This window comes from Mirounga leonina, unplaced genomic scaffold (assembly GCF_011800145.1).
Source record: "Mirounga leonina isolate KUSES-001 unplaced genomic scaffold, KU_Mleo_1.0 Mir_129, whole genome shotgun sequence".
Taxonomy (NCBI): Eukaryota; Metazoa; Chordata; class Mammalia; order Carnivora; family Phocidae; genus Mirounga; species Mirounga leonina.
Genome location: NW_023270323.1, coordinates 74,539,979 through 74,562,827, shown reverse-complemented (window position 1 = coordinate 74,562,827; position 22,849 = coordinate 74,539,979). Strand labels below are relative to the sequence as shown.

At 44.8% G+C, this 22,849-nt stretch overlaps 1 protein-coding gene across 3 annotated transcripts in view; it reads right to left on the bottom strand.

The window, feature by feature from the left end:
- Nucleotides 1–6,407: 6,407 nt before the first annotated feature.
- The window catches only part of ZNF518B (zinc finger protein 518B), a 23,798-nt gene continuing 7,356 nt past the window's right edge, over nt 6,408–22,849 (bottom strand). For 2 of the 3 annotated variants that reach the window (XM_035005299.1, XM_035005298.1), the window contains exon 2: nt 6,408–13,097. In XM_035005299.1, coding sequence (XP_034861190.1) covers nt 9,649–12,894 — 3,246 coding nt within the window. In that variant the 5' untranslated portion in view covers nt 12,895–13,097 and the 3' untranslated portion in view covers nt 6,408–9,648. Of the gene's footprint in view, nt 17,300–22,849 lie in introns of those variants that run through there. The other variant, XM_035005300.1, reaches the window with a different exon arrangement.

Genomic DNA, 22,849 nt, shown 5'->3' with positions numbered 1-22,849 from the left:
GGGTCGAGTTGCTTCTGTTCCTCAAAAAAGTTTGGAGTCCATTAAATGCAACAGCAGTAGTGACAAGGGGAACAGGTTCTGGCTGACGTGTGGGTGGGGGATGCGACTTTAGTGCCATCTGTTTGGTCTTGAGGCACCTGCCCAGACTTGCCAGTGATGTTTTAAAAAAAATATTTATTCATTTATTTGAGAGAGAGAGAGCACGAGCTGGGTGAGAGGCAGAGGGAGAGAGAAGCCACGAGCAGACTCCCTGCTGAGCATGGAGCCCAACGTGGGGTTCGATCCCAGGACCCTGAGATCAAAACCAAGAGTTGGCCACTCAACTGACTGAACCACCCAGGCGCCCCACCCCAGTGATTTTTAAAGCCATGAGACCAGCTCCAGGATTTCCAGAGGCTCACCCATATAATGGACAGTTCTAGGAGTTCATTATAAACCATTATTCAAAATGCCTGGGTGAAGCATACACACCCACGCTTCAAATTACCTTATTAGGAACCTTCAGGATCAAAATTTTCAGGTTTGACATCCAAGGGGAGGGATTCAGAGCGAGGTACTTAGGATCAGCCTCACTTGAGTTGCTGAGATGGCAGACAGCTGGCTACTCCACAGTCTGATTCCCTATTTGCCCTTTAGTTTTTGAGATAAGATTGAGGAATTTACGGTTGCATGTATTGAGCTCAGAAAGGCAAGTTGCAAAGAATCAGTTCATAGAAATAAGAGTATTTGAACAGGCTCCAAACTGATTTCCCCCACAGCTGTTGTTTGTTCTGCTTTTATAAAAGAAAACTTTAAGATTTCAGTGCGTAGTCCCTAGAACATCGGCATCATCAGACAGGCTGAGCTGGAATCTGTATTGTAATGAGAGCCTTTGTGATTTGTATGCACCGTAAAGCAATGCTTCTCAAACTTGAATTTAACTCACAAGCTTACTATGCACGAGGCCCTGAGAGGTCTTGCCCTCAGCCCCAGCTCCCTTGTAAACCGGGGGCCATAAAATGACAGGCACCGAGAAAGCAGGAGGTCAGCTTGCAGGAGGTGAGTTTAAGAGATAAGTCCTGAGCAAGCTCTTAATTAACCACTTGGCAGCAACAGCATCTTGGTTCACTTCTTTCAGCCCTGGGTTCCTCCCTGTAACTCAGGGCCCAGCTCGTCCAGCCCAAGGCACTGTCCTTCAGTTCCCTACTGTCTTCCTTCCTGCTTGCTGCCCCCACCCTGTCCCCCTAGTTCATATTACCATTAATTATAGCCTATGGCTCTGCATATGCTGCTTGTTCTGATAACAAAGTATGCTGGCTTCCCCACTGGACCATGAGTACTTTCTCCCCTTTCATTTTCCAAGAGCAATAGCAGTACCATGGCAACGTCTAATCCCTAACCTCGAGATGGGGGGTGGGGTTGAGAGAATCAGAGCAGGTGTTCTTGAGAAAGGAAACAAAGAATTAGCCAGATGAAGCCAGAAGTGAAAGATCAGTATTCTAGGCCAGTGCTTCTCGAACAGTCATGTGCATACAAGTCACCCGGGGATTTGTTGATATTCTGATTCAGGAGGTCAGGGATGGGACTGGAGAGTCCGTAGTTCTCACAAGGTAACAGGTGATCCCAATGCTACTGGCCCACAGACCACACTTTAAGAAGAAAGTTCCAAGCAATGTGAAGGCGAGGATCTTAGTGTTCTATCCACTGCAATATCCAGATCATGTGTGTCTGCCCCAGAAAAGGTGTTTAATAGATTAGTGAATAAATAGTTACTGAATTAAATACTTAATATCTGAGATACCACCTGGCTGCTTGAATTCTCTTAAGTTGCAAGATATAAAATATGTTCGCTTTGGCTCCAAAATCAGGGCTAATACTAATACAACATGCATTGAGGCACAGAGAGGTTGAGTTACTTGCTCAAAGTCACACAGTTAATGTAGCAAATTGTTGTTTGCCAGCTATTCCTTGTGTTCCCTTACATTTCCTAATCTCCCGTGCAGTTAGTTGAAGCTGTTGAACTAATTCTAACCAATGGAGTGTCAGTGACATGGCACGTGTCACCTCCTAGCTGAAGCAATTAAGAGCCAGCCCTCTTTCCTCCTCCACCCCTTTCTTGTCTGTTTTGTACTCTGCAATCTGAAATATATGGCCCCCAAGGTAAGATTAACAGGAATGCTACCCAGCCTCCAGAGGACTACACACAAGGATACATAAATCTTAGCTGAATTTGACCATTACAAATTTGAGTTTTGTTATCATATTATTCTAACTAGTATGGGCTCAGTGTTGCCATCAGACAGCTCTTGGCATAAAGGGCTTTTTGTCTGGTATCCTAGGTCCTCTAAAGGGGAGCTTACCCCCAAATGAGGCATGTCTCAGTCCTGCCAATGGGGGAAACCCAGATGCTAGGTGCTGGGGCTGTGAGAAGTAAATGACAAGTGCCCTGAGAAATGTCTGAAAACAAAAGCTTTTGTGACAACAGCTCAGTGACCGTTCTCTGCAATTGGCGAAGGCTCTTTCTCTGCCAGGCACCACTTGCTGTCTAGCTGTTCTTTAACCATATGGAGGCATGTCTTCAAGCGTGCTTGGCATGAGGTGAACCTTGCTTTCAGAGGTTTTATGGGCTCCGTTCGTGAGCTGAATGAAATCGTATTTTTGGAACATTATGAATGCACACCTTTTCAAGTGATTGACTTTATGACTTCTGTTGACTTGGTTAGATGGGATGTAGTTTTTCTACATGATGGCATATGGACTTGTATGTCCCACAGAAAATAGAAGATGCATCATCCTACTCACATGTAAACATCAAAAAGACAGGACTATTGTTTCTGTTTTTCTAGGTGGATGGAATTGAGTGGACTAGAGGAACCAATGACTTAATAAAAAAATAGATAACCTAAAAAAATAGATAATCATTGTAGAAATCAAATCAGTATTTGAGACTTTCCAACCTTCCCCTCCCTCCATCCATGTTTCTCCTTTTCTGTTAAAGATGCCTGGTCAGGATGTTTTTGCTGAAGGATTAATTCTCCAAGGACCAACTGATCTCTATTCTCTGAAATACTTTGCATCAAATGGAGTACAGGAAGCGACCCACCCATTCTGGAAGAGTAGTATATTTTGATAAAATAGTATAGGGACAGTACTAAAAGAGGAAATTACAGACCAGTACCATTTACATAAATTCTAGCACTAGATCTGGAAACTCAGCAGTATATACACATGAGTAGATCATGATAAAGTACGGTTTATCCCAGGAATATAAGGAAGATTTAACATAAGAAAAATGTATTCAAGTAATACACTATGTTAGAATTTTAAGAGAGAAAAAGTACTCAAATATGTTATATAAATCTAACAAATGTAGTTGTGGGGAAAAAAAAAAAAAACCTAAGCAACTTATGGATAGAAGGGAATTACCTTAAGCTGATAAAATATATCTTCCAAGAACCTATGGAAAAATTATGCTGAAACTCTAAAATTATGGTGAAACTGTAAGGAAACTTTTCTCTCTTCCAATATTTCTCTTTCAAGCTCTAATCTTTGCTTACATAGAAAATACAAAGAGGCCCATTTTAATTTATAATTTCATATCACATTGGTTAGGACATTTCTTAAACTGTTGAATAGCAGAGGGTGATAGGAGCATTCCTGTGAGAGCTATTTCCATGCCGATGTGTAGGAATTTCACTGATTTTTAAAATATTGAATTTGTACTTGGCAATTTTGCTACTCTTATTGCAAGTGATATGATGGTCTAAAATTCTCTTTCTTCCTTCCTCATGGTTTTAACTGATTATGCAACCTATAGTTTTTATTGTTACTATGAATGAAATCTTTCCCCCTGCAAAAAGGGAGTAAATTATAAAACGTTATTGGTCCAGCACAACTTTATTTCTGTTACATTTTCAAATCAGTTAGCAGACTAAATGGTAATAACATGTTCCCACTGATGGAAATGCATCTGTAAATTCAATGCTACAAAAGGCTATCTTTTTGACTTCAAGCTGGGGAGAGATTTCTAAAGGAAGATTTTTTCTTTATGGATTTTTAATAGGGTCTATATTTTCTTTTAAAAATAATTCAATAGCAAAAATGGACAAGGAATACCAGCAGTCTATGCACAGAATACGATAGAGTCCAATAAACACTTACAAAATATACTGTCTCACTAGGAATCAGGGCAAGGCAAATGAAAACAATACACTGCTTCTTCAAGTTTAGACATTGCCAAACACCACATGGAAGTTCCTATTTCTCCATATCTTCACCACGTCTCAGCAGACTGTTAACATTTCACAACTATCAGGTTGAAGAGCAGCTTTCCACACAGGACGATTGCCATGCATAACCCTCCTGCGGCACTCAGCCCGTGATCCGCTGTGTTAGATGTCACTAATGGTCAGTCCACCGATCTGCACACAGAGGGGGTGGGACGGTATAGCCCCTTGCGGAGGTTGTGTGACCACTTCTGGGGGGGGGGGGTCGCGAGTGGAAGTTCTGTGTGCTGTTTCCCACCTGTGCCAGATCCCTCTCCTCTTGCTGTCACCCGAGGAAGGAGCCCAAGTGGTTCAGATGGCCCAGCTACAAGATGGGACCGCTTCCGTCAGACAGGTCCCTGGCACCGTGGGTGCGGTGTCAGTGAGAAATAAACACTTGTTTGGTTGATTACTTAGGATTGCAAGATAAAAAATGACACAATGCAACCATTTTTGTAAGGTATGGGTCTAGAAATAGAACTGCCGGGCATGGATGCGGAATCTGGCACACAATTGGCATTTCCTAGATGTGAGTTAGTGAAACCTCGCCTGGCCTACCCTAGTTTTAGAGAGACGTAGATAAATAAAACCCACTTCTTCCTATCAAGGAACTCAGACGAGCAAGCTAATATTTAAAACACAGTATGTTTGACCTTGTCTTAGGCGGTTCAGCGCGGTAAACCCCAGATGCACGTGGGTAATGAACATCTGAAGTGTGGCTAGGTTTCCTGAAGAACTGAATTTCTCATTTAAATTGAAAAACGGAAGCAGTTACAATCTTGCCACTCAACACAGCTTAAGTGTCTCGGTAAGACTGTGTCTCATTATAAATGAAAATTTAGCATTAAAATTTAAACCTTCTGTAAGTTGAAAATACATGCCAGGTTTCTAAAGATTTTGTTTTAAACAGTGTATATATACACTTTGTACGCGTGTGTGTTTATATACACAAAATATCTCAAGCAATTTTACGTTTATTGAAAATGTTTTGGTATTTTAGATGTACTGGGTCAAAGAAAACATTTAACTTCACCTGCTTTTTACTCTCCTAACTGTGGCTACTAGAGAGTTCAGATTACATGTGGGGCCCGCATTACGTTCCTACTGGACAGCACTGCTCTAGACCAAGTGCACATTCCTCAGAAGGCTATCCCATCCCATCCCATCCAAGGTGTCTGATCCCTGCTAGAACCTTAAGAAGTCAATTCACACTGAGTGTAACCTGTGGCGGCAAAAGGCTCTACATGTTGCAAAGAGCTTTACAGATGCCAGGGGGTTTCCTGCCAAAACACCAGCTTGCGCGTTACTTGGCTCATCTTCACGTGAACGTTCTTCTTTCTTGAACTGACGTTTTCTTCACAACACAGTGTGGCTTAGCGACTGCCACTCCCTCACTTTCTGGCCTGGACGTCAGCTTCCGCCCAGGCCCCTACTCTGTCCACACCGCAGCTACCCCTGGTCGTCCACACGCAATTCAAACCCCCCTTGAGGCTCCCACTGCCTTATTTGACTTCCATCCCCCCCTAAATAACCGAAGGCGACAACTTACTAGACTAGATCTATGGGATGGAGGATGACAACAACTCTCAGCTAACAAATGAGAACGGCAAATTGCTGATTTTAGGTCACGTTTTCTTCAGGGTCTGCCAAAACGCAAGTCCGGTTCTCCTTCTCCCTTTTTGTCTCCTTGGGTTGAGATGAGGGAAGCAAGCCCCCACTGAATATCCTCATCCTCTTTCCTCCCAGGTATGCGTGGAGCCAGAGGTGAGGATGTCTGGGCAGACGGCGTCACAGCGTAGCTGCCCACGTGGTCCAGCAGGCTCGTCAACCGCTTGGCAACTCTCCCTCCCCAGGCCCCCCCCAGCTGAGAGGCCAGACACCGAGGGCAGGTGCAGTGGCCCCAGACCATGGGGTGAAAATTGTTACTGCCGCCCGAACCAGCACCTCTTGTGAATTTAAGGCAGAGCAAAGAAAAAAAGGGGCCCGGTGTCATTTCAGGGTACGTATGGTTAACCAGCAGCGCATCGACTCCAAAATACGCCCTGCGGGAACTCAAGGCACCTGCGCCGCACAGAAGGACGCCTTTCCATGTTTCAGAGACATATCCCCCGAGAGAGGCTACGTAATAAATAGCCCCCCGGACACTGAAGTGAAAGGGCAGAGAACATTTTACAGTTGCTTTATTTAACAAAATTTACGCCAACCTCTAGATCTATATACAAACATGTTTCAGAACCAGAGCAGCAAACACACCGTTAACACAGCACTTACAATAATGCTTAAAACGCGTTATGCAATGTTTTGTTTTCTGCTCATACAGACATTTACAGATTCAGAAGTTATTCCAAAGGCCGAGCAACGTCACATCTTTGTTTCCTGGGATGATTTACTTAGTAGGTTGTGAAGAAAGAGGGATGGAGCTCTTGAGGGTTAATAAACCGTGTTCAGTTTAGTTTAACAAACAGCATTTGGCCCATGGCAGGGCTCACAAAATGTTTTGGGCAGGGCACAAAAATTTGGGTAAAATATGATCTATGAGACTATGAGTCATTTTTTAAAAATTTTCACTCTGTCATAACTGTAACAAGATGGTCTCATTTCTGACCCCCCAAAGTAAGAAACTCTTTAATAAGTTTAAAATTTTCTTAGTAAGTACTATTAATAAAAAAATTTAGTGAGTACAGGTCCTTCAAAATCAAGATGGGGTATGTAAGTACTCAACACAGTTCTACCCCTACCTTGTCCAATTTTGTTAGAAATGTTTCATGACATTTACCTACGTGTTAACAAGCTATTTCCTAAAGTTCTTCACATAGGGAGGACAGACATGTTTTGCTTTCTCATTTTTTATGACTTTCAGGAGCCCTCTTAATGCCTCAAAAAAGTACTGTAGCTCTGGAAATCCCCCAAAAACTTACGTAGGCTACTTATAAAATTGAGCTCCATATGAGTTACATAAGCTGACTTTTAGGTAATACTTGAAAAGGCGGCTGATGCTGCAATGTATAAATATTTCACGTTGACACTTAACACTCTGACCTGATTCATGGTCATCTTTCCTGAAAGGTCGTGCTCTAGCCTCTCGAGAAAGATGCTACCAAGCAGTGAGGTATAGGAGGAGGAAGAAAAAAAAAACCCACAGCCTTTTCTTCTCAGTGTCTTGGGAGCCTTCCATCGGGCTGGCAGGATACACGTCTACACGCGGCTCACGCTTCAGGGCGCTCTCCTCTATGTGGTGAAGTGGTACACAGGATCCATTTCCCAAAAAGCACCAACTAGAAATGCACGGGGATGAAATACTGCCACGAAATGATCCTCAGGAGTTTCTACTCTTGTTTGTTCATATAAATCAGACTCATCACTCACTTGTGCTTTCATTTTCTAAAAATGAGATCACACCATTATAAAAATGTGCTTCCAAAATAATTTCTAGAATATAAAATGTCTTATATTTTTCCAGCCCACATAATTTCATTACAAAATAGGAAATCAGAAAATTAGCTACTGCAGTTTTCATATGGTAAAAAATATTTATATGTGTACACACGCACATATATACACATATAAAAAACCCAAGTTTTAAATTTCAATAAAAATTAACCAATTAGCCAACTTAATGATTATGTATTCAATTAGACATAAGAAATGTTGATTATCTGTAATGAGAACCAACTACAAAGAATTACAATCCCACCTATCAGAAGACAGTCTAAGATTTTCACATGTGTAAAAAAAAAAAAAACAACACAGAAAGTTCCAACTAACCAACAAAATGGAAATCTCACTCAAGTCTTTTTCAGATATAACGGCCCCCAGTTTCATTCACTGCACTATCGAGTTCCCTAAGGAAGGAGCAGTCTTAAAGTGAGGACAACAGAGCTAGGGCCGCCCTGCGGGTGTGTTCAGCGTGGTGGTCGCTTCCTGGTGGGGTGGGCAAGCGAAGATGAAATGCAGCCTGAGCTCCCTCAGCCAGGCCACCGACCTGCCCAAGGGGTGGTGCAGGTGCAGAGGGAGTGTTTCCTAATGCACACAAAGGTGCTGTGTGGACCAGCCGTGGTCCTGGCATCTGCTGGTGGAGAAGGAAGCAGGTGTTCTCGAGAGTTACTACCTAGGAAAGGTGAGCGAGAGGGAGAACAAGACTGGAGAAGATAAATTAGAAGCAGACTGTGACTACCGGTGAAAACCGGGAATCGTGTTTCTATAACATCCACAAAGATGGTGGGATGTTTCTACTTTGTGGATTCCTGCCTGTTTTTTGTATTTTCATGAGGGAAAGCCTTAAGGGGTCTCAAAGGCACAAAAGGAAGGGGACAGGAGGTGAGCAGGGAAGCGTGTCACTCCGCAGGAGAGCCGGTTCAGAGAACTGCCGGAGGGACAGCAGGCTATGGGCTGGGGGGCAGCGTCCGAAATCCTAAGTGGTGGAGAGAGTGCGCTCAGCCTTCGCCCCCGGTCTGTGCCTGAGTTCTCAAATGAAAACTAATGGTCACATTAAAGTCGTAAGTCTCTTCACAATCCTACCTTGAACTGTCTTCCCCAGTTTTATCTGTTTTAGGAAGCCTGCTCATTCACATTTTAAATTGGTTACTTTATGTTTGTGAGGGTGGTAGGGACAAACAGGAGAGCCTTACTTTTAGATATTTTCCCTCTGTGACCATGCCTTTTTTTTTTTTTTTTTAAAGGCACATTCCCTCCCCAACTGTCATAAATCAGGACATTCAAAAAGAAAGCAAAGGTTTAAAAATGTTTCTTTCCTCCCCTAACATCTACTGCTCAGGCAAACCCTTGGAATCATTCCTTAAAGTGGCCAACAAAAGCACAAGGCTCTGTGCTAAAGACAACACTTCCGAGTACTGCCGAGTGGGTGAGGAATTTCAAAGAATAGCCATTTTTCTAGAACCAAATTTAAGATAACAAAGTAGAAAGTGTAATTTCCATTATGTACCAAATATGCAGCACATGAGTTAATGCAGAAAACAACGGATGTGCACACCAAGATAGGGTTTAATTCCACAGTAGCATTTTGTATGCAATGTGTAAAACACTCTAAACTTGCCCCTCTGAATAGATCACAGAAAAGTTGTACCTACTCAGAAAAAAGGGGTGCTAAACAAAGAAAAGTCTCAGATCCCACTGGAGATCTGGAAGTTTCACTTCTCTCCAGAAAAATGCGTGTACAGATTTGTGCATACTATTTCAGGGGCTTCAGATACCTTCCAAGGTCCAGTCTCTTATCTCAGGTTAAGACTCCTGGCTCTCAACATTCCTACAAGGTCTCTGAAGAATGAACGGTCCTCCCATTCCTACAATCTGTGTTTCTCCTACTGAGTCGGGGAGGAGGGGGAACAAACAAACTAGAATAAACTAAAAGTAAGAAAAACAATTTGCTTCAAAGACCGTTTTTTACTTATTTGCCCTTGGAAGAAAGGACATCCCAATCTCTGGTTGCCTCTATCAAATGCCGTTGGCCATGACTCATCCACTCCTCCTGGTCTTCATACAGCCGCCCACAAAACCAGCACTTAAATAGACACTGAGATGAGTCATCAGGCAAGGAATCCACCACCTGGTAGTTGTTTTTATGCACTTTTTTAAGTTTCATTTTCAACATCATCTGCCTTTTTATCTGATTGGCCTCCTCCACGTTCCGGTAGGTCAGGCGAACGTGATGCCGTCTGATGCCTAACTGACACCTAGTCCTCTCGGATAAGACGACTTTGAGGACATTGCCTTTGTACTTGTTGATTACCTTCATCACATTGGAGACTTCTGGAGAGTCAACATCAGGATGGTTTAACACAATGACGGGCTGGTTCCGACGGGGGCATTTAATCAACTGGTCTGGTTTAGCGGCGATCAGTCGAAGCTGTCTTGCAACCTGAAAAATTGAAGGATCCTTGAGATAGTGGCTGGGATCAGCCTGGATTTTGCTTTTCTTCTTGGATGAGTTCACTTGTTTGGTTTTATTTTTACTTATAGGAAGACTTCTGGAAAGCAGTTTGCCTTGTTTACTCAGTTCACTGCTTCCTGGTTGCCCATGCCAGGGGCCAGTTTTTTTAGGCATGGTCCCACAAATAGCACTCTCTTTTCTTGGTTTTGGCCGAAGAGGTATATCAAGATTTTGGGACATGTCTATTGGCCTGCTTTCACTTGTCAAAGACTGTAAGTCTGCGTCTGTCTGTCTCACTGGGCAGAATGGAATGGGTTTTATTAACTGGGTCTCACTGCCAGGTACGCTGACGGGTGCTTCACACGTTGCCTCTATAATGTGGGCGTCTTCAGAAGAATTAAGAACCCTCAACACAGCCCCTTTGGGGATCAACACTGGAGTAGCGGCATGGGCGTTCCTGGTTACTCTGCTTTCAGTTTTCCCACTGCTGCCTTCTACAAACTGTGGGTAGATTTGCTGTTGGGTGCGTGGCCCATTAAGACCACCATCACCCTGAGGTTTTGGGAGCGTGCCTGTGGAATAGCCAGGGCCAGAAAACGACACGTTAATTTCGTGAATACCTTCAGGAGCAGCTTTCGAAGTTCCCTTCGATGCCTGCCCTACAGAACGGCGATGTGCGTTATTTGCAGACAAAGATGACGGCTTGCCACAGGATTCGATTAACTGAGCTATCTTTCTGCGCAAGAGTTCAATTGACTTTATTTTGGACGTTGAGCTGTTCCACTTAACACCCTCAGGGACGTTTTCAGACCCAGAGCTCAGAGAAAATACTGATGAGATGACTGGACCATCGAAAGAGTCCTTAGTCCTTTCAGGATTCTTTAACTCCAAAGGCTCCTCCCTGGGCAGCTGAGACCCGGTTCTGTCTTCTGATATATTTATGTGCAAATACTCGCTTTTAGGTTGAGAGGAAATCTGGCCTGTATTTGAAACTGCCTTGGGTTCCTCCATCTGCTTGTCTTTCGACTTCCTATGAGAGGGAACCATTTTTACAGGAATACTGATCTCCTTTCTGGATTCCAAGCTATTGGGACTTAGAGGCAACAAGCGCTTTTCTCCAGAGAAGGACATGGTTGCAGGCGACACAGCCCGGGGAAGTAACTGCTGCAAGTCACCGTGCGAGTTCCTTCCATCTTCAGCCAAAGAAACAGCAGCTTTATAAGGGAAAGGGTCGGACGCAGTGCCGAGACTGTGGAAAACACTGTTTTTTGCTACAGATGCTGGAGAATGACCTTTCAAGGAGAGAGAGGGAAGAGCCTGTCTATGTGGATACATACTACTTTTCTTCTGGAAATCCTCAACTGTGTCCGGGTTGAGGAGGGATTCTCCACGGTTGTGCGCACTAGAATTTGTCATGAAAAAATCGTAAGACCTGACCCACTTCACATTTTTAAGTTGTTTCTGAACTGACGACTGAAGGTTATCAATGCCTGTCAGTTTCCCAACACGCCCTTCCATCGCCAGGGACTTCGTTTGGCTTGCAGAAACCAGTTTTCCTGGTCCGGCCAAACCCTTCTCTTCAGTCATACGCTCAGAATCACCCCCTGCACTGCCAGCAGCTTCAGGGCGGTTCCTTTCTTCCAGAGGAAACAGTTTCAGGACAAGCTGCTGGGTCCCGTTGACGACCTTCACATCCATCAGCTGGGCTAAGCAGTTGGCAGGGACGACGAGTTCTGCTGGTGCCACCACGGTCAATGGCATTCCTGGCTGCACCGGCTCTTTCGCCGGGGACACCACTTCTACCTCCACGCTTTGGTTCTCAAACACTCTGCCCTCATTGGGCTCCGACAAGGTCACTTTATTCGGAATACACACTACATCTTTTTGGTATTCCTTTGGTTCAGGCAACAACATAATATTGTGCATTTTGTCTTTATTTGTATGGAGGGAGAACCTTGAGAGTTGATCGGACAACTTATTCTGAAATGCAGTCCTTGGATTGGGAGGTTTTAAGAGCTCTGTGTTTTGTTTCGACGTGCTGGTTCTTTTTGGCTCCAGCTTGGCAACGGTTTTGGGCGGCCGCCTTCCCCCGGCCCTCTCGTGTACTCTCCGCCTGTGTTTGACAATGTAGTCATTCCTGATAGCACCATAGTCGCAGTACTCACATTGGTACGGGAATATGCCTGTGTGCTTCACCAGGTGCCTCTGGAACTCCCCTTTTGTGTAGGAAATGTAGCTGCAGTGAGAACAGATGAATTTAATCTCTTCATGTTGAAGCGTGTGCTTTTTGTACTGCAGAGGGTCCTTTGTGGAAAACCGACATTTATCACAATAGTATTTGCCTGGCTTAAAGTTCCTCACCTTAAATTTGTTATTGACGGAACCGGCGATGGCTTCAGCTTTATTTCCTACAGGAGTAGCACTGGGATTACTGTTCACAAAGTGAAAATGGGGAGTAGCCACACCGAGGTTGCATTTGAAGCAAACGTATTTGTCTTCCTTCTGGCTTGGCCCAGTACCCTTTTTCAAATCTTGAAGTGGGATTTTGTGAACACTTTTGCACTTCGCACACGTAGCAATGGTCATCACGGCAGCCTCGGCCTCTGACCCTTGACACAAAAGAGCTTGTGCTTCTTGTCTATCTGGTCGAGTCACTCTATTAGCATTCGGTTGTTTGGGTGACATGGTCAAGGAATTATGTCCGTCATTCCCTTGGGTGGTATATAACTGCTGTCCAATATCCTTCATCTTCTTTATTTGCATTTCTAAAAAGAGAAAGCCAGAAAATCCAGGAAGACTTCACATGATAAAATCCTTAGGGGCCATCCTTCATTTAACTTCGTGATTGGTGGAGAACCAGTGACTTCCTGGGGAGCACAGTCAGTTATCCTTGTTTATAAACCACCACAGTAGGTGGACAATCCCAAAATAGGATTGTTCCCAATTCTCTGATATTCCGGGCAACACTAAAGGGGGGAAAAAAAAAGACATCATAAAGCATGGTTAAAATGTGAACCTAAGGTTTAGTTAATCTATTTCCAAACTTCTCCTACATTTCAATGACCTTTGAACTTTATGTGAAATCTTGACATATTTTCTTAAACACAAATTGCCAGTAAAACGTAATACAACAGAAATGGCAAATAAGAAGCCTAAATGGAAGACATTTTTAAATTCAGCCCCCTAAAACTCATCACTTTAGGCCAACCATAAACCAGCTGTCATTCAGAACAGCCCTTGATATGTGAGAGTTATTTTTAGGTGTCACAGAGAGCATCCCAGCAACTTCACAGGTACAATTTCATATTAGCCTAAATAAAACTTCGTGCAGGAGGATGCTATTTCAGTTTTTAAATACACAAATTATCAGGTGGTGGAGAGGGCCAGGGCTTCGGCTCAGGTATCCATTTGTTTCTACATGATAGCTAATTAGCAGCTTGGATTCCCAGCTCTCATTCACTCCATCTGCTTTCACAAATGTAAGAAGTCAATAATACACTCGCAATATTAGGTAGACAAATACTGATTCCTTCAACATCTTATTGAGCGTCTACTACGTGTCAGGCACTGAGTGCTGCAGGGCAGTGAGCAAAACCCAGTATCAGTCCGTACACTCAGGAGGGTGTAGAGAGGGGCAACAGGCAATATATTTATTTCTTGGGTGGTGATAAGTAATTGATAAAAATATACCATAAAGCAAGGCCAGGGGGACAGGGAGTAAGTATGTGATGGCACGTGGAGGCGTGGAGTCAGGGAGGCCTCCCGTGAAGCTGACGTCTGAGCAGAGACCTGGGGCAGCCAGGGAGCAGGTACTGCGGCTGTCGGGGAGAAGGGAGTTTCAGGCAGAGGAAGGCAAAGGTCTGTGGGATGTGGGCCTGCAGCACCTGAGGAATGGCAAGGAGGCGGAGAATGGAGGGGACTGAGCAAGGAGAGGAAGGAGAGGGTGATATGGTCAGAGGCAGCGGGGGCGCTGGTCAAGGAAAGTTCTAGCACAGAGTCGTAAGGATGTGGCTTTTCCTGCACCTGAGGCGGAGACGGGGCAGTGACGTGGCCTGCGGTGATTTATATCCTGACAGAGCCCCCGGCTGCCACAGAGACAAACGTCTGTGAGTGTGAATGGCAGCGCAGGGGGCTGAGGTGAGAGGCGGTGGCAGAGGCGTGAATGTCCCTACAGCAAGTGCCACAATACGGGAAACGATGATGACACCTTCTATAAAAATAGTTACCTGTTTTTTTAAATAGTTACTTTTAAGTACACACTCTTTTCTCCAGAACATACAAGAACTAGGAGCCAGACAAAATTCTAGTTGGGGATCTGCTAAAAAGGCTTTATTTTATGACCTTCTAAAAACCACTGAAGGCTTCTGAGCCTCAGTGTTTTCATTTGGCAATTAGAATGAAGGACACTTATCCAACCTCTCCCACAGCGCTGCCATGATGACTAAAACACTCGAGAGTGTAAGAGAGCACTTCTGAAGTTTTACGGTGCTTCTAAGCATCAAGGGGCAGACAGAGGTACCCAGTGAGTGTCTGTTCAATGATGAGCAGCAACGTGAGGGGGAATTTGCAGCTTCGTTCTAGCACTGCTCACAGGCCAAGAGCCATGCAAAGTCAGTCTGAAGGGCCAACCTGGGGAAGCAGAAGGTCCTACCGTAGGGTCAAGAGAAGTAATTATTGCATATTCAGGTCCAGCATAAAACCTGCTCTTTACAAGCATTTTTTGAAAGGACCGTAAGAACATACCATGTTTGACAACAGGCTTTGTTTTCTTTGGCAGTGTTGTCTTTCCCTGTTTTGCTTTTGCAAAAGATAGCTGCCTCCTCTCAAAAGCAGCTGAACCCTGGTGGCATCTAGGACTCAATCAGACTCGCAGCAAGTGGGCAGAGGCCCCTGGGGACACAACGTGCTCCCTCTGCCCTTAGTGTTCGAACACATACCTATGCAAGGGGACTGTGAAGAGGGCAGGACAAGTAAACTGGTAAGCATGGGCAAAGACAAGGACTTCCATTTCCCACTGCACTCCTCATATACACAACAGGTGGAAGTCTCACGTGCATTTCATTTTCCAGAGCTGTAAACTGGATTTAGTGAAGGGAGACCCCAGGGACACGACTAGTACCAGAACTTATAGAAGCAGAACTTCTGCTATTACTCAGGTAATCTCAAGCGAGATTAGCTTGGATTCCTAGCTCTCATTCACTCCATCTGCTTTCACAAATGTAAGAAGTCAATAATACACTGGCAATATTAGGTAGACAAATACTGATTCCTTCAACATCTTATTGAGCGTCTATTACGTGTCAGGCACTAAGTGCTGCAGGGCAGTGAGCAAAACCCAGTATCAGTCCGTACACTCAGGAGGGTGTAGAGAGGGGAAACTATTACTATTACTAAGCTATTACTCAGGTAATCTCAAGCAGATGCGAATGGGTCTACAAACATCCTCATCCCTCTTGATAGACCCATTATAAACCTGCACACCTTTTCTCTCATTTAGTCCTCGGTTCTCAATTCCAAAGATCTGCATACCAGTTTGTACCACATCTGCTATCTATCAGCCCCATAATCCTGCTAACTACAGAGGGAGGGGGGCAAAAAGACAGGAGGAAGATGGGAGGGCAGAGAGGAGAGGAAAGAAGAAAGTAACTCACTTGCCTGGCACAATGTGCTTACCAACTGCTTCAACATCTTACATGCTAATCCTAAGAAATTCTCAAGAATCTTGTGATGAGATTCCTCCATTTGAAGACTCACCCAAACCAGGATTCCAACTGTGCATTTTTAGTTTTCCAGCACCTTTCCCAGCCTCCAGGATTCTTCAAAATTTATATAAAGCAGTTTTGCCATTTTCTTTCCAAGTACTCTTAAAACTTGGGAGGCGTCATTCCTCCTAAAGCTGAAAACTTGAAATCCCAGATAGACTGGATGGTAAGATCACATATTTGGCAAGAAGTGGAGAGCATCCTGATGGAGGAAAGTCCCCAGGGAATGAATCAAGCCAGCTACAGCAGCGAAGGAGTGCAGTCCGCTCAGAGGTGTTTCCATAAAACTATCTCGCCAGTTATTCTGAATTAAGATTCCTTAGGAGCAAGTGCCAGTAGGAAGTGCGAAGCTGTGATCAGCAAATGTGTTTAATGGGAGGCAAGACATCTAGGCCACGTTCGAATTATGGTCACCTGTTTCCAACTGTCTTCCTGGGTTCTAAACCATTCTCAAGATAATGCACTGCTTCTACACCAGCACTTCCTCAGTCCAGGTGACAAAGATGTCAGGCTTCTTCAAAACAAGTAATGTTCTCTTTGGCCTTTGTAACGTGTGTGGCTAATTGTAGGGGGGAAAAGACCTGAGCAGGCCCCATGACAGGAGTGAACGGACGCGGTGAATGGCAGGGAAGAACTAAGGTCCTTTGCTGCTGGTACCGCATGTGAGCCCATCTGAGACTGCTGCAGGCGCACCTGAGCGACCGGTTCGAGAGCCCACTCCCTCCATGCAACTTGCTCTGTCTGGCTCACATAAGGTCCAACCACCTGGGAAGCTGGGTCCTCTTGGCAAACCGCTGCCCAGGGGTCTGATAACTAACCTAGGCTTATGTGAGGTGATAAAAGGTGGTGCGTGCCTGACACTGGAAGGGCACTCAGTAAACAGCTGTTAACATCAGTTTCGGTGTTGACCTACCTTTCAAACTCATGCCTCTATTCCAAAACCTCTGCATTTCACCTCCTAGGACTAGAAACTTACTTTTTTTTTAAAAAGGTAACTTAGCAGGGTTCTCAAAAGCACAGAAAATACTTAGTATTATTAACCCTGGACACAAGAAATAAAGTGTCCAATGAATATTAAGTTGTCTGTTTTTTCACAGCATGCAATGAGCTTTTTAATGCAGAATTATCTACAGGATCAGCCAAAGATGACTGACACACACAAATGTGCTTCCTGAGTCTTGTCTCTTCCTCGGGAAAGGCCATGCAGCATGCCCTGCTGCTGGCTTTTCCTTTTGACTTTGAGCTCACTTGCCCTGGTTTCTTATATTTATTATGTGGACAGATGGAGAAAAAGACTAAGTTTGTCAGACACCAGGTCAGTGACATTGGGGCCTATAAAAACCATGAGGGTTGTACAACTTCTATTAAAGGAGGGCACGTACTGCATGGAGCACTGGGTGTTATATGAAAACAATGGATCGTGGATCACCACATCAAAAACTAATGATGTATTATATGGTGACTAACATAATAAAAATTAAAAAAAAAAAGATGGAAGCATCGGATTTCTAAATACTGAAAACGTCAAACGCTCAACAAGATTAGAAGAGAAATAAGTAGTAACACGATTTAAAGCTACAGACTCCGGAATCGTATTACCGGGGTTGAAATCCCAGGGCCATACCTTTCTAGGTGTGTGAGCTGGGGCCAACTGTCTGCATCCTCACTGGTAAAACAGACAGTTAACAGTACCTACGTCACAGGCACGTCATGAAGATCATGTGACAATGTGACGTAGAGTGCTTAGGTAAGTTACACATCATAAACTACTAAAAAAAGAAAATAGAGAAAGAAATCATGCCAATCACATGAATAGTCAAAGGGGCTAAAACACATGCTTCTTCACTGCCTAGCAACTGCTCTTTCCAGAATATACACTGAATCTCACGTCATGATTCCAGTTGCAGTTACTGGGTTGTAAAGCCTAAAACACAATTTACCTCTGGGGTCAAGACCATCACCTAACCTCAGTGGCAAACTGACTAACATGAACAGACACTTGAACCACATACAAGAGCATCCCCTACAACCTAGATTTATGTAGGAGCTAGTTACTGAATTCCTTGCTCCTCTCCAACCCAGCTGAACTGTGAAATATCCCTGTAAGTGAATGAACATTTACAGGCTGGATGTTAATGTGAGAAGTGGCTAGCCTAGTGCATCACAGGCGCTCTACGTGCATCATCACCTAGTTTTTGTTCGTGAGAGATGCCCACCAAGTCAGTAGTAGTCGACCGGCTGCATCATCATTTTTGGATGGAAGAGCAGATTCCAGTGCTCTCTCCAGAAATCCTTCCATGTGGCTTCTGCCACATCCACTGCCAGGATGGGGAGCGGGGGGGGGGGGGGGGATGCAGCTGCAGTACCCATGAAGAGCAAAGGCAATGGAGTTGGAAGGTTTGCAGCTCAAACTCTGATTTGGTCCCTATCTGTTGGGTCCTTAGGCAAGTGCTTCTCTCTGCTCATTGTCAGGCAAGGAAACCGGCTTCAGGATTGTCAGACTTAAAAGGTAACGAGAGCCAAACCAGAGAACATATGCAAAGCACTCAGCCTGCAGCACGGGTGCTCAAGGATTTTTCTCTGTTCCTTTTGTCTAGTTACAGCAAACACTGGTCTAAGAAATGTTTCCCAGCAAGCAAAATTTTAAAGCATTCGACCTCAAAGTGCCCAGCAACATGTAGACAAGTAATACCTGATCAGGAAAAAAAAAAAAAAAAAAAAAAAAAGGTAACATTAGGCCTGTAAAGTGCTATCGCTGCCCAGGTAAAATGGTATTTAGGAAAAAGCTGGTAGGTCACTCAGCAAGAACTCTTTCAGGCCATTACAAAGAATCAGAACTGAACTGAACGGGTACATAGTTCTACAGGAAGGAAAACACCAACTAAGGATTATTTTCTTTTTGCCAAACGACCTTGCACTTCTAAATAACTGAAGTGCGAATTGGTGGCCCCTGAATGACAAAAAATACTTCCAAATGTTGCTGACAAATGTACCGCTTTTGGGATTCTAAATTTCCTTCTGAAACCAAATGTAACACTTGGGCCACAGAATGGGGCAAGAAGGCTGGACAAGAAAGCCTCTGTTCTGATTCCTTTGCTTTCTAGGGGAAAAGTGTAAGAGTAGAAAAGACAATGACCTTGGGAGATCAAGAACAAGGTTTAAAACCTAGGTTTTGGACACAATAGCTGTACAATTCTGGATCTGTTAACCTCCCCTGAACCTGAGTTTTCTCACTTGTAAAGTGGGAATGATAATGCCTACTTTCCATGCTGATGTGAGGAAGAGGTACATGCAGACAGCAGGTAACCTTATGCTTGGCAAACAGTACATGCTCTGTTAAGAAATAAATCAACCTGTTTTTTAAGACTCCTTTGAATGTAGAAGAATCCGGAGAAACTCCTGAGAAGCAGAAACTCCTAGTTTAACAAATCAGCCAGATGAGATAAAGGACTCGCAGCAGGAGGTCCTCAGGGGGCTGGAGGCCAGGATCTCCTCCACAGCCCCATCTACAAAGGAGTTATTTGGAGACAGACTTGACACTGTGAAGCTCTTTAACTGAGACTATATCAGAAAACAAAGTAAGTTATTACACAGGGGAAATTATACTTGTGTTAGCATTAAAAAAAAATACAAGGTAAAAAACAAGGAAGTATTACAAGCAACATTACAAAATTGTGTATTACTGAACACACACCTAGGGATGCTCAGGTCTCTAAAGGTGACAAAAATGAAGACACATGTATTTTTGTATTTCCTCCCCACCTCTTGGCTTAAAGAAAAACCAAATTTTGCAGATGAAATGGATTAACGGTTTAATAAAAAGTATAATCAAACACAGAAGAAATATCTCCCACTACACCAGTGGTTATTAACCTTGGCTGCATTAGGGTGACCAACCTGTCATAATATGCCCAGGATGTTAAACTTAGTTTTGAAGGAGGTCGCTGGGATGTTCACCTTACTGCACACTAGGATTTCTTGGAAAGCTTTAAAAATAAAGATGCCTGGGCCCCACTGTGTGTGGGTGTGGCTTTGGGAGTTTTAAAAGCTTTCCAGGTAAATCTAATGCACAGCCAAGGTTAAGAACCACTACCTGACGTTATAAGTGCAGAGGAATGTGTGGGAATGGCAAGAATATTATGAACATTGTTGTGCAATCTTTTATATACCCATCCCAGGCAAGGGTGCTGGAGAGGGGGGCAAGGCCACTGCCTTGGAGGGTAGTGGGGTGACTGGGCAAGCGGACTCGGGGTCCGACCCTTGCTTAGGCATTTGACCTTGGAAATGTCATCACTGATACTCTCCGTAGTGTATAAGGGCAGTAACACTTTACAGATTCTTGGAAACGTAAAATGTTCCAGGCACGGTGCCTGGCAGGGTGCGAGTACAATGAGCATAAACCAGGACTGTTTTACCCCCACACCTCCCACAGGCAGTCTTTCAGGAGTGGAATGGGAGATGGAGGGCAGTCATAAATGGGTGGTCTCAGTGAAGCAGTAAATGCCGTACCAGTGGCCTGATCAGGATGCTCTCCGTGGCTGGCTGGGTGTGGCAATCCCGGACTGTCGTGACTGAAGTCAGGTGGATGGGGTGCCGAAGCACATTCATACGTTACCTCAATAGTCCTCAAAGTGCACCTTCAATTATCTGCTGCTTCTAAGGTGACAGAGCTGGAGAGGCTGTGTCTTTTCCCAGGTCATGGAACTGGTCAGCTGGCGTCTAACCTAAATTCTTTTGCTTTCTGCTAGTGGGCTGTGCGAGACTGTCAACTGAAGTCACAGCATCTACTGTCACTCAAGTACTGTTCTTACTTCCTGCCCGGTGCTGTCGAGCTGCAGAGGAGTCAAAAGCGTGGCAAGTTCCAGGGCTCTTCCTTATTTTGGGCCTTGTTCTTCTCAGGCACCAAGCCCCATCTGGCCTCACACCTGCAGACCCAGGCATAGGCTTCTACATTCAGGGCCCTGCGAGGCTGTCAGGCACTGCACAAAATGCCCTGCAGAAGCCAGGCCCTTGGCTCTAAGTCCTGGGTCTGTGCAGCCTAGGTTGCCCCAGGAATTTTCTTCTAGAAAATAAGGAGAATGAGCCCCAAGATACTTCTCAAGCAAGGATGTGTGGCAAGGTAACACAGGAGCTTAAAATAAAACAGAAGAAAAGGTTTCCTAGGACTCAGGTGACCTAATAAATCAGATTGCCCTTTTCCTGAGATGGGCTGGGGCATGCGGTTTACAATTCTTCCCAGGTGATTCTGCTGCCTCGCCACCCCCACTCCATGATGAGAACATCTGGATTACACAGTCTCTGGACCCTTCATTCCAAGGATGGATTCTGGAAATTGCAATTGGCTGGGTTGGCATTCGTGAACAAAGAAAATGCAGTCTACCCCAGGCAGCTTGAGAACAATCAGGACTGGGAAGCCTCACTGTGAGGACCTTGTTTATCAGTCAACAGGACAGGACTTGGCACAGGGGGCACTCAGTACATACTGCTTGAAGGAATGAATGAATAAATGAGTGAATGAATGAAATGTCAGCCTTCATGGCAACGACCATAAAAATGTTCTTTGTTCTTCCTCTTGCCCAAAAAACTGACCCGGATCCCCTTACTTAAAGACAAATACACCAGGGGAGATCACGGCATTGTTTTTTTTTTACATTGGTATCAATGAATTTTTAAAAAATCGACATTACTTTGACATAGTATCAGGGAGGAGGCTCGATAAAATAATGCCCTCCTTTGTTTTCCAAAATGCATTTCTAATGAATGTTATCAGCATAACAAAACCGGATACATACAAAAGGGTTATTTTTCAAGGCCACATTACATCTAGGGTAAAGAATAATTGTAGAGTGCGTCCTAGGTGAAAGAGAACATGGATATCAAGCAATTAAAACAGCCTACCATTCTCCTTGCATTCTGAAGAGGCGATATGATACTGGTTTCTGAACAACTCTTTGCTGGGCTTCGAGAACCCTCCACCAGTATCTCCTGCTGTGTACACACATCACTGGCTGGGCTGAACTTTGCATCCATGACTCAGAGAGAGATTAAGACCTACATTCCTATTCTCTCTCCTTTCCTCTAGGAAAGCCCCGCCAGCTCCCGGAGACCACGGCTGTCTTACTCTTGGTGCCTTCAATTCTAAACTTGGATATTAATCCTTAAAGGCTGTAACACAACATTACAGTTTAGCCGTGCACACCTTCAAAAACAGGACAAAGTGCTATTTCACTTTCTAACTTGTTTAACGTTAGGCTAAGTGTTCATTACCCTAGCTTTTAAGTCATTGTTATTTCAACGCGGTACATTACATAGAGGGACTCAAGTGTTCTCTTTCTTGCTCTCCTTTGGTTTCCCTTTCCGGTGAAGAAATACTCACTTTTTCGCACCCCGCCTGAAACTGCCCAACAACCCCAGATCGCAAGGCTTTCAGAAAGGGCCGCTGGGATGGGGAGGGAGGTCAGCAACGGAGCGCGTCAAACCTTCACCGCCCACCCTCCCCGGACTCCCCGTCCCCAAAAGAGGCACAGGTCCTCCGCGGACAAGCCCCCCCCGGGCCACACGCCGCGAAACTGCCAAGGAAACACAATGCCAGTCCGGTTTTCACGTTTATTGTTGGCACTCTCACCGATGGTACACGGTATCCAAAGCGAGTCCACATCTAGCACCGTGGGGCTAGGGCGGGAGGCGCGGGCAGGGGCGAACGGCGTGGTCGGCGGGGCCGCGGGTCTCCTCTAACCACGGAGAGTCGCACCACGTCAACGCTCACCGCCGAGGCCCGCAGGAGGCTTTAAAAATGGCCTCCTGACGACACTTCCTGCTCGGGGCCGACCGGTAGAAATCCTCGCAGCAGAGGCATCATTTAAAACGCCGCGGGCGGGCGGCGGAGGCCGGCTCGGCGGCTCCACACCCGCCGCCCCGCAGCCCGCACGCCGCCGCCGCCGCGGCACAAAGGGCCC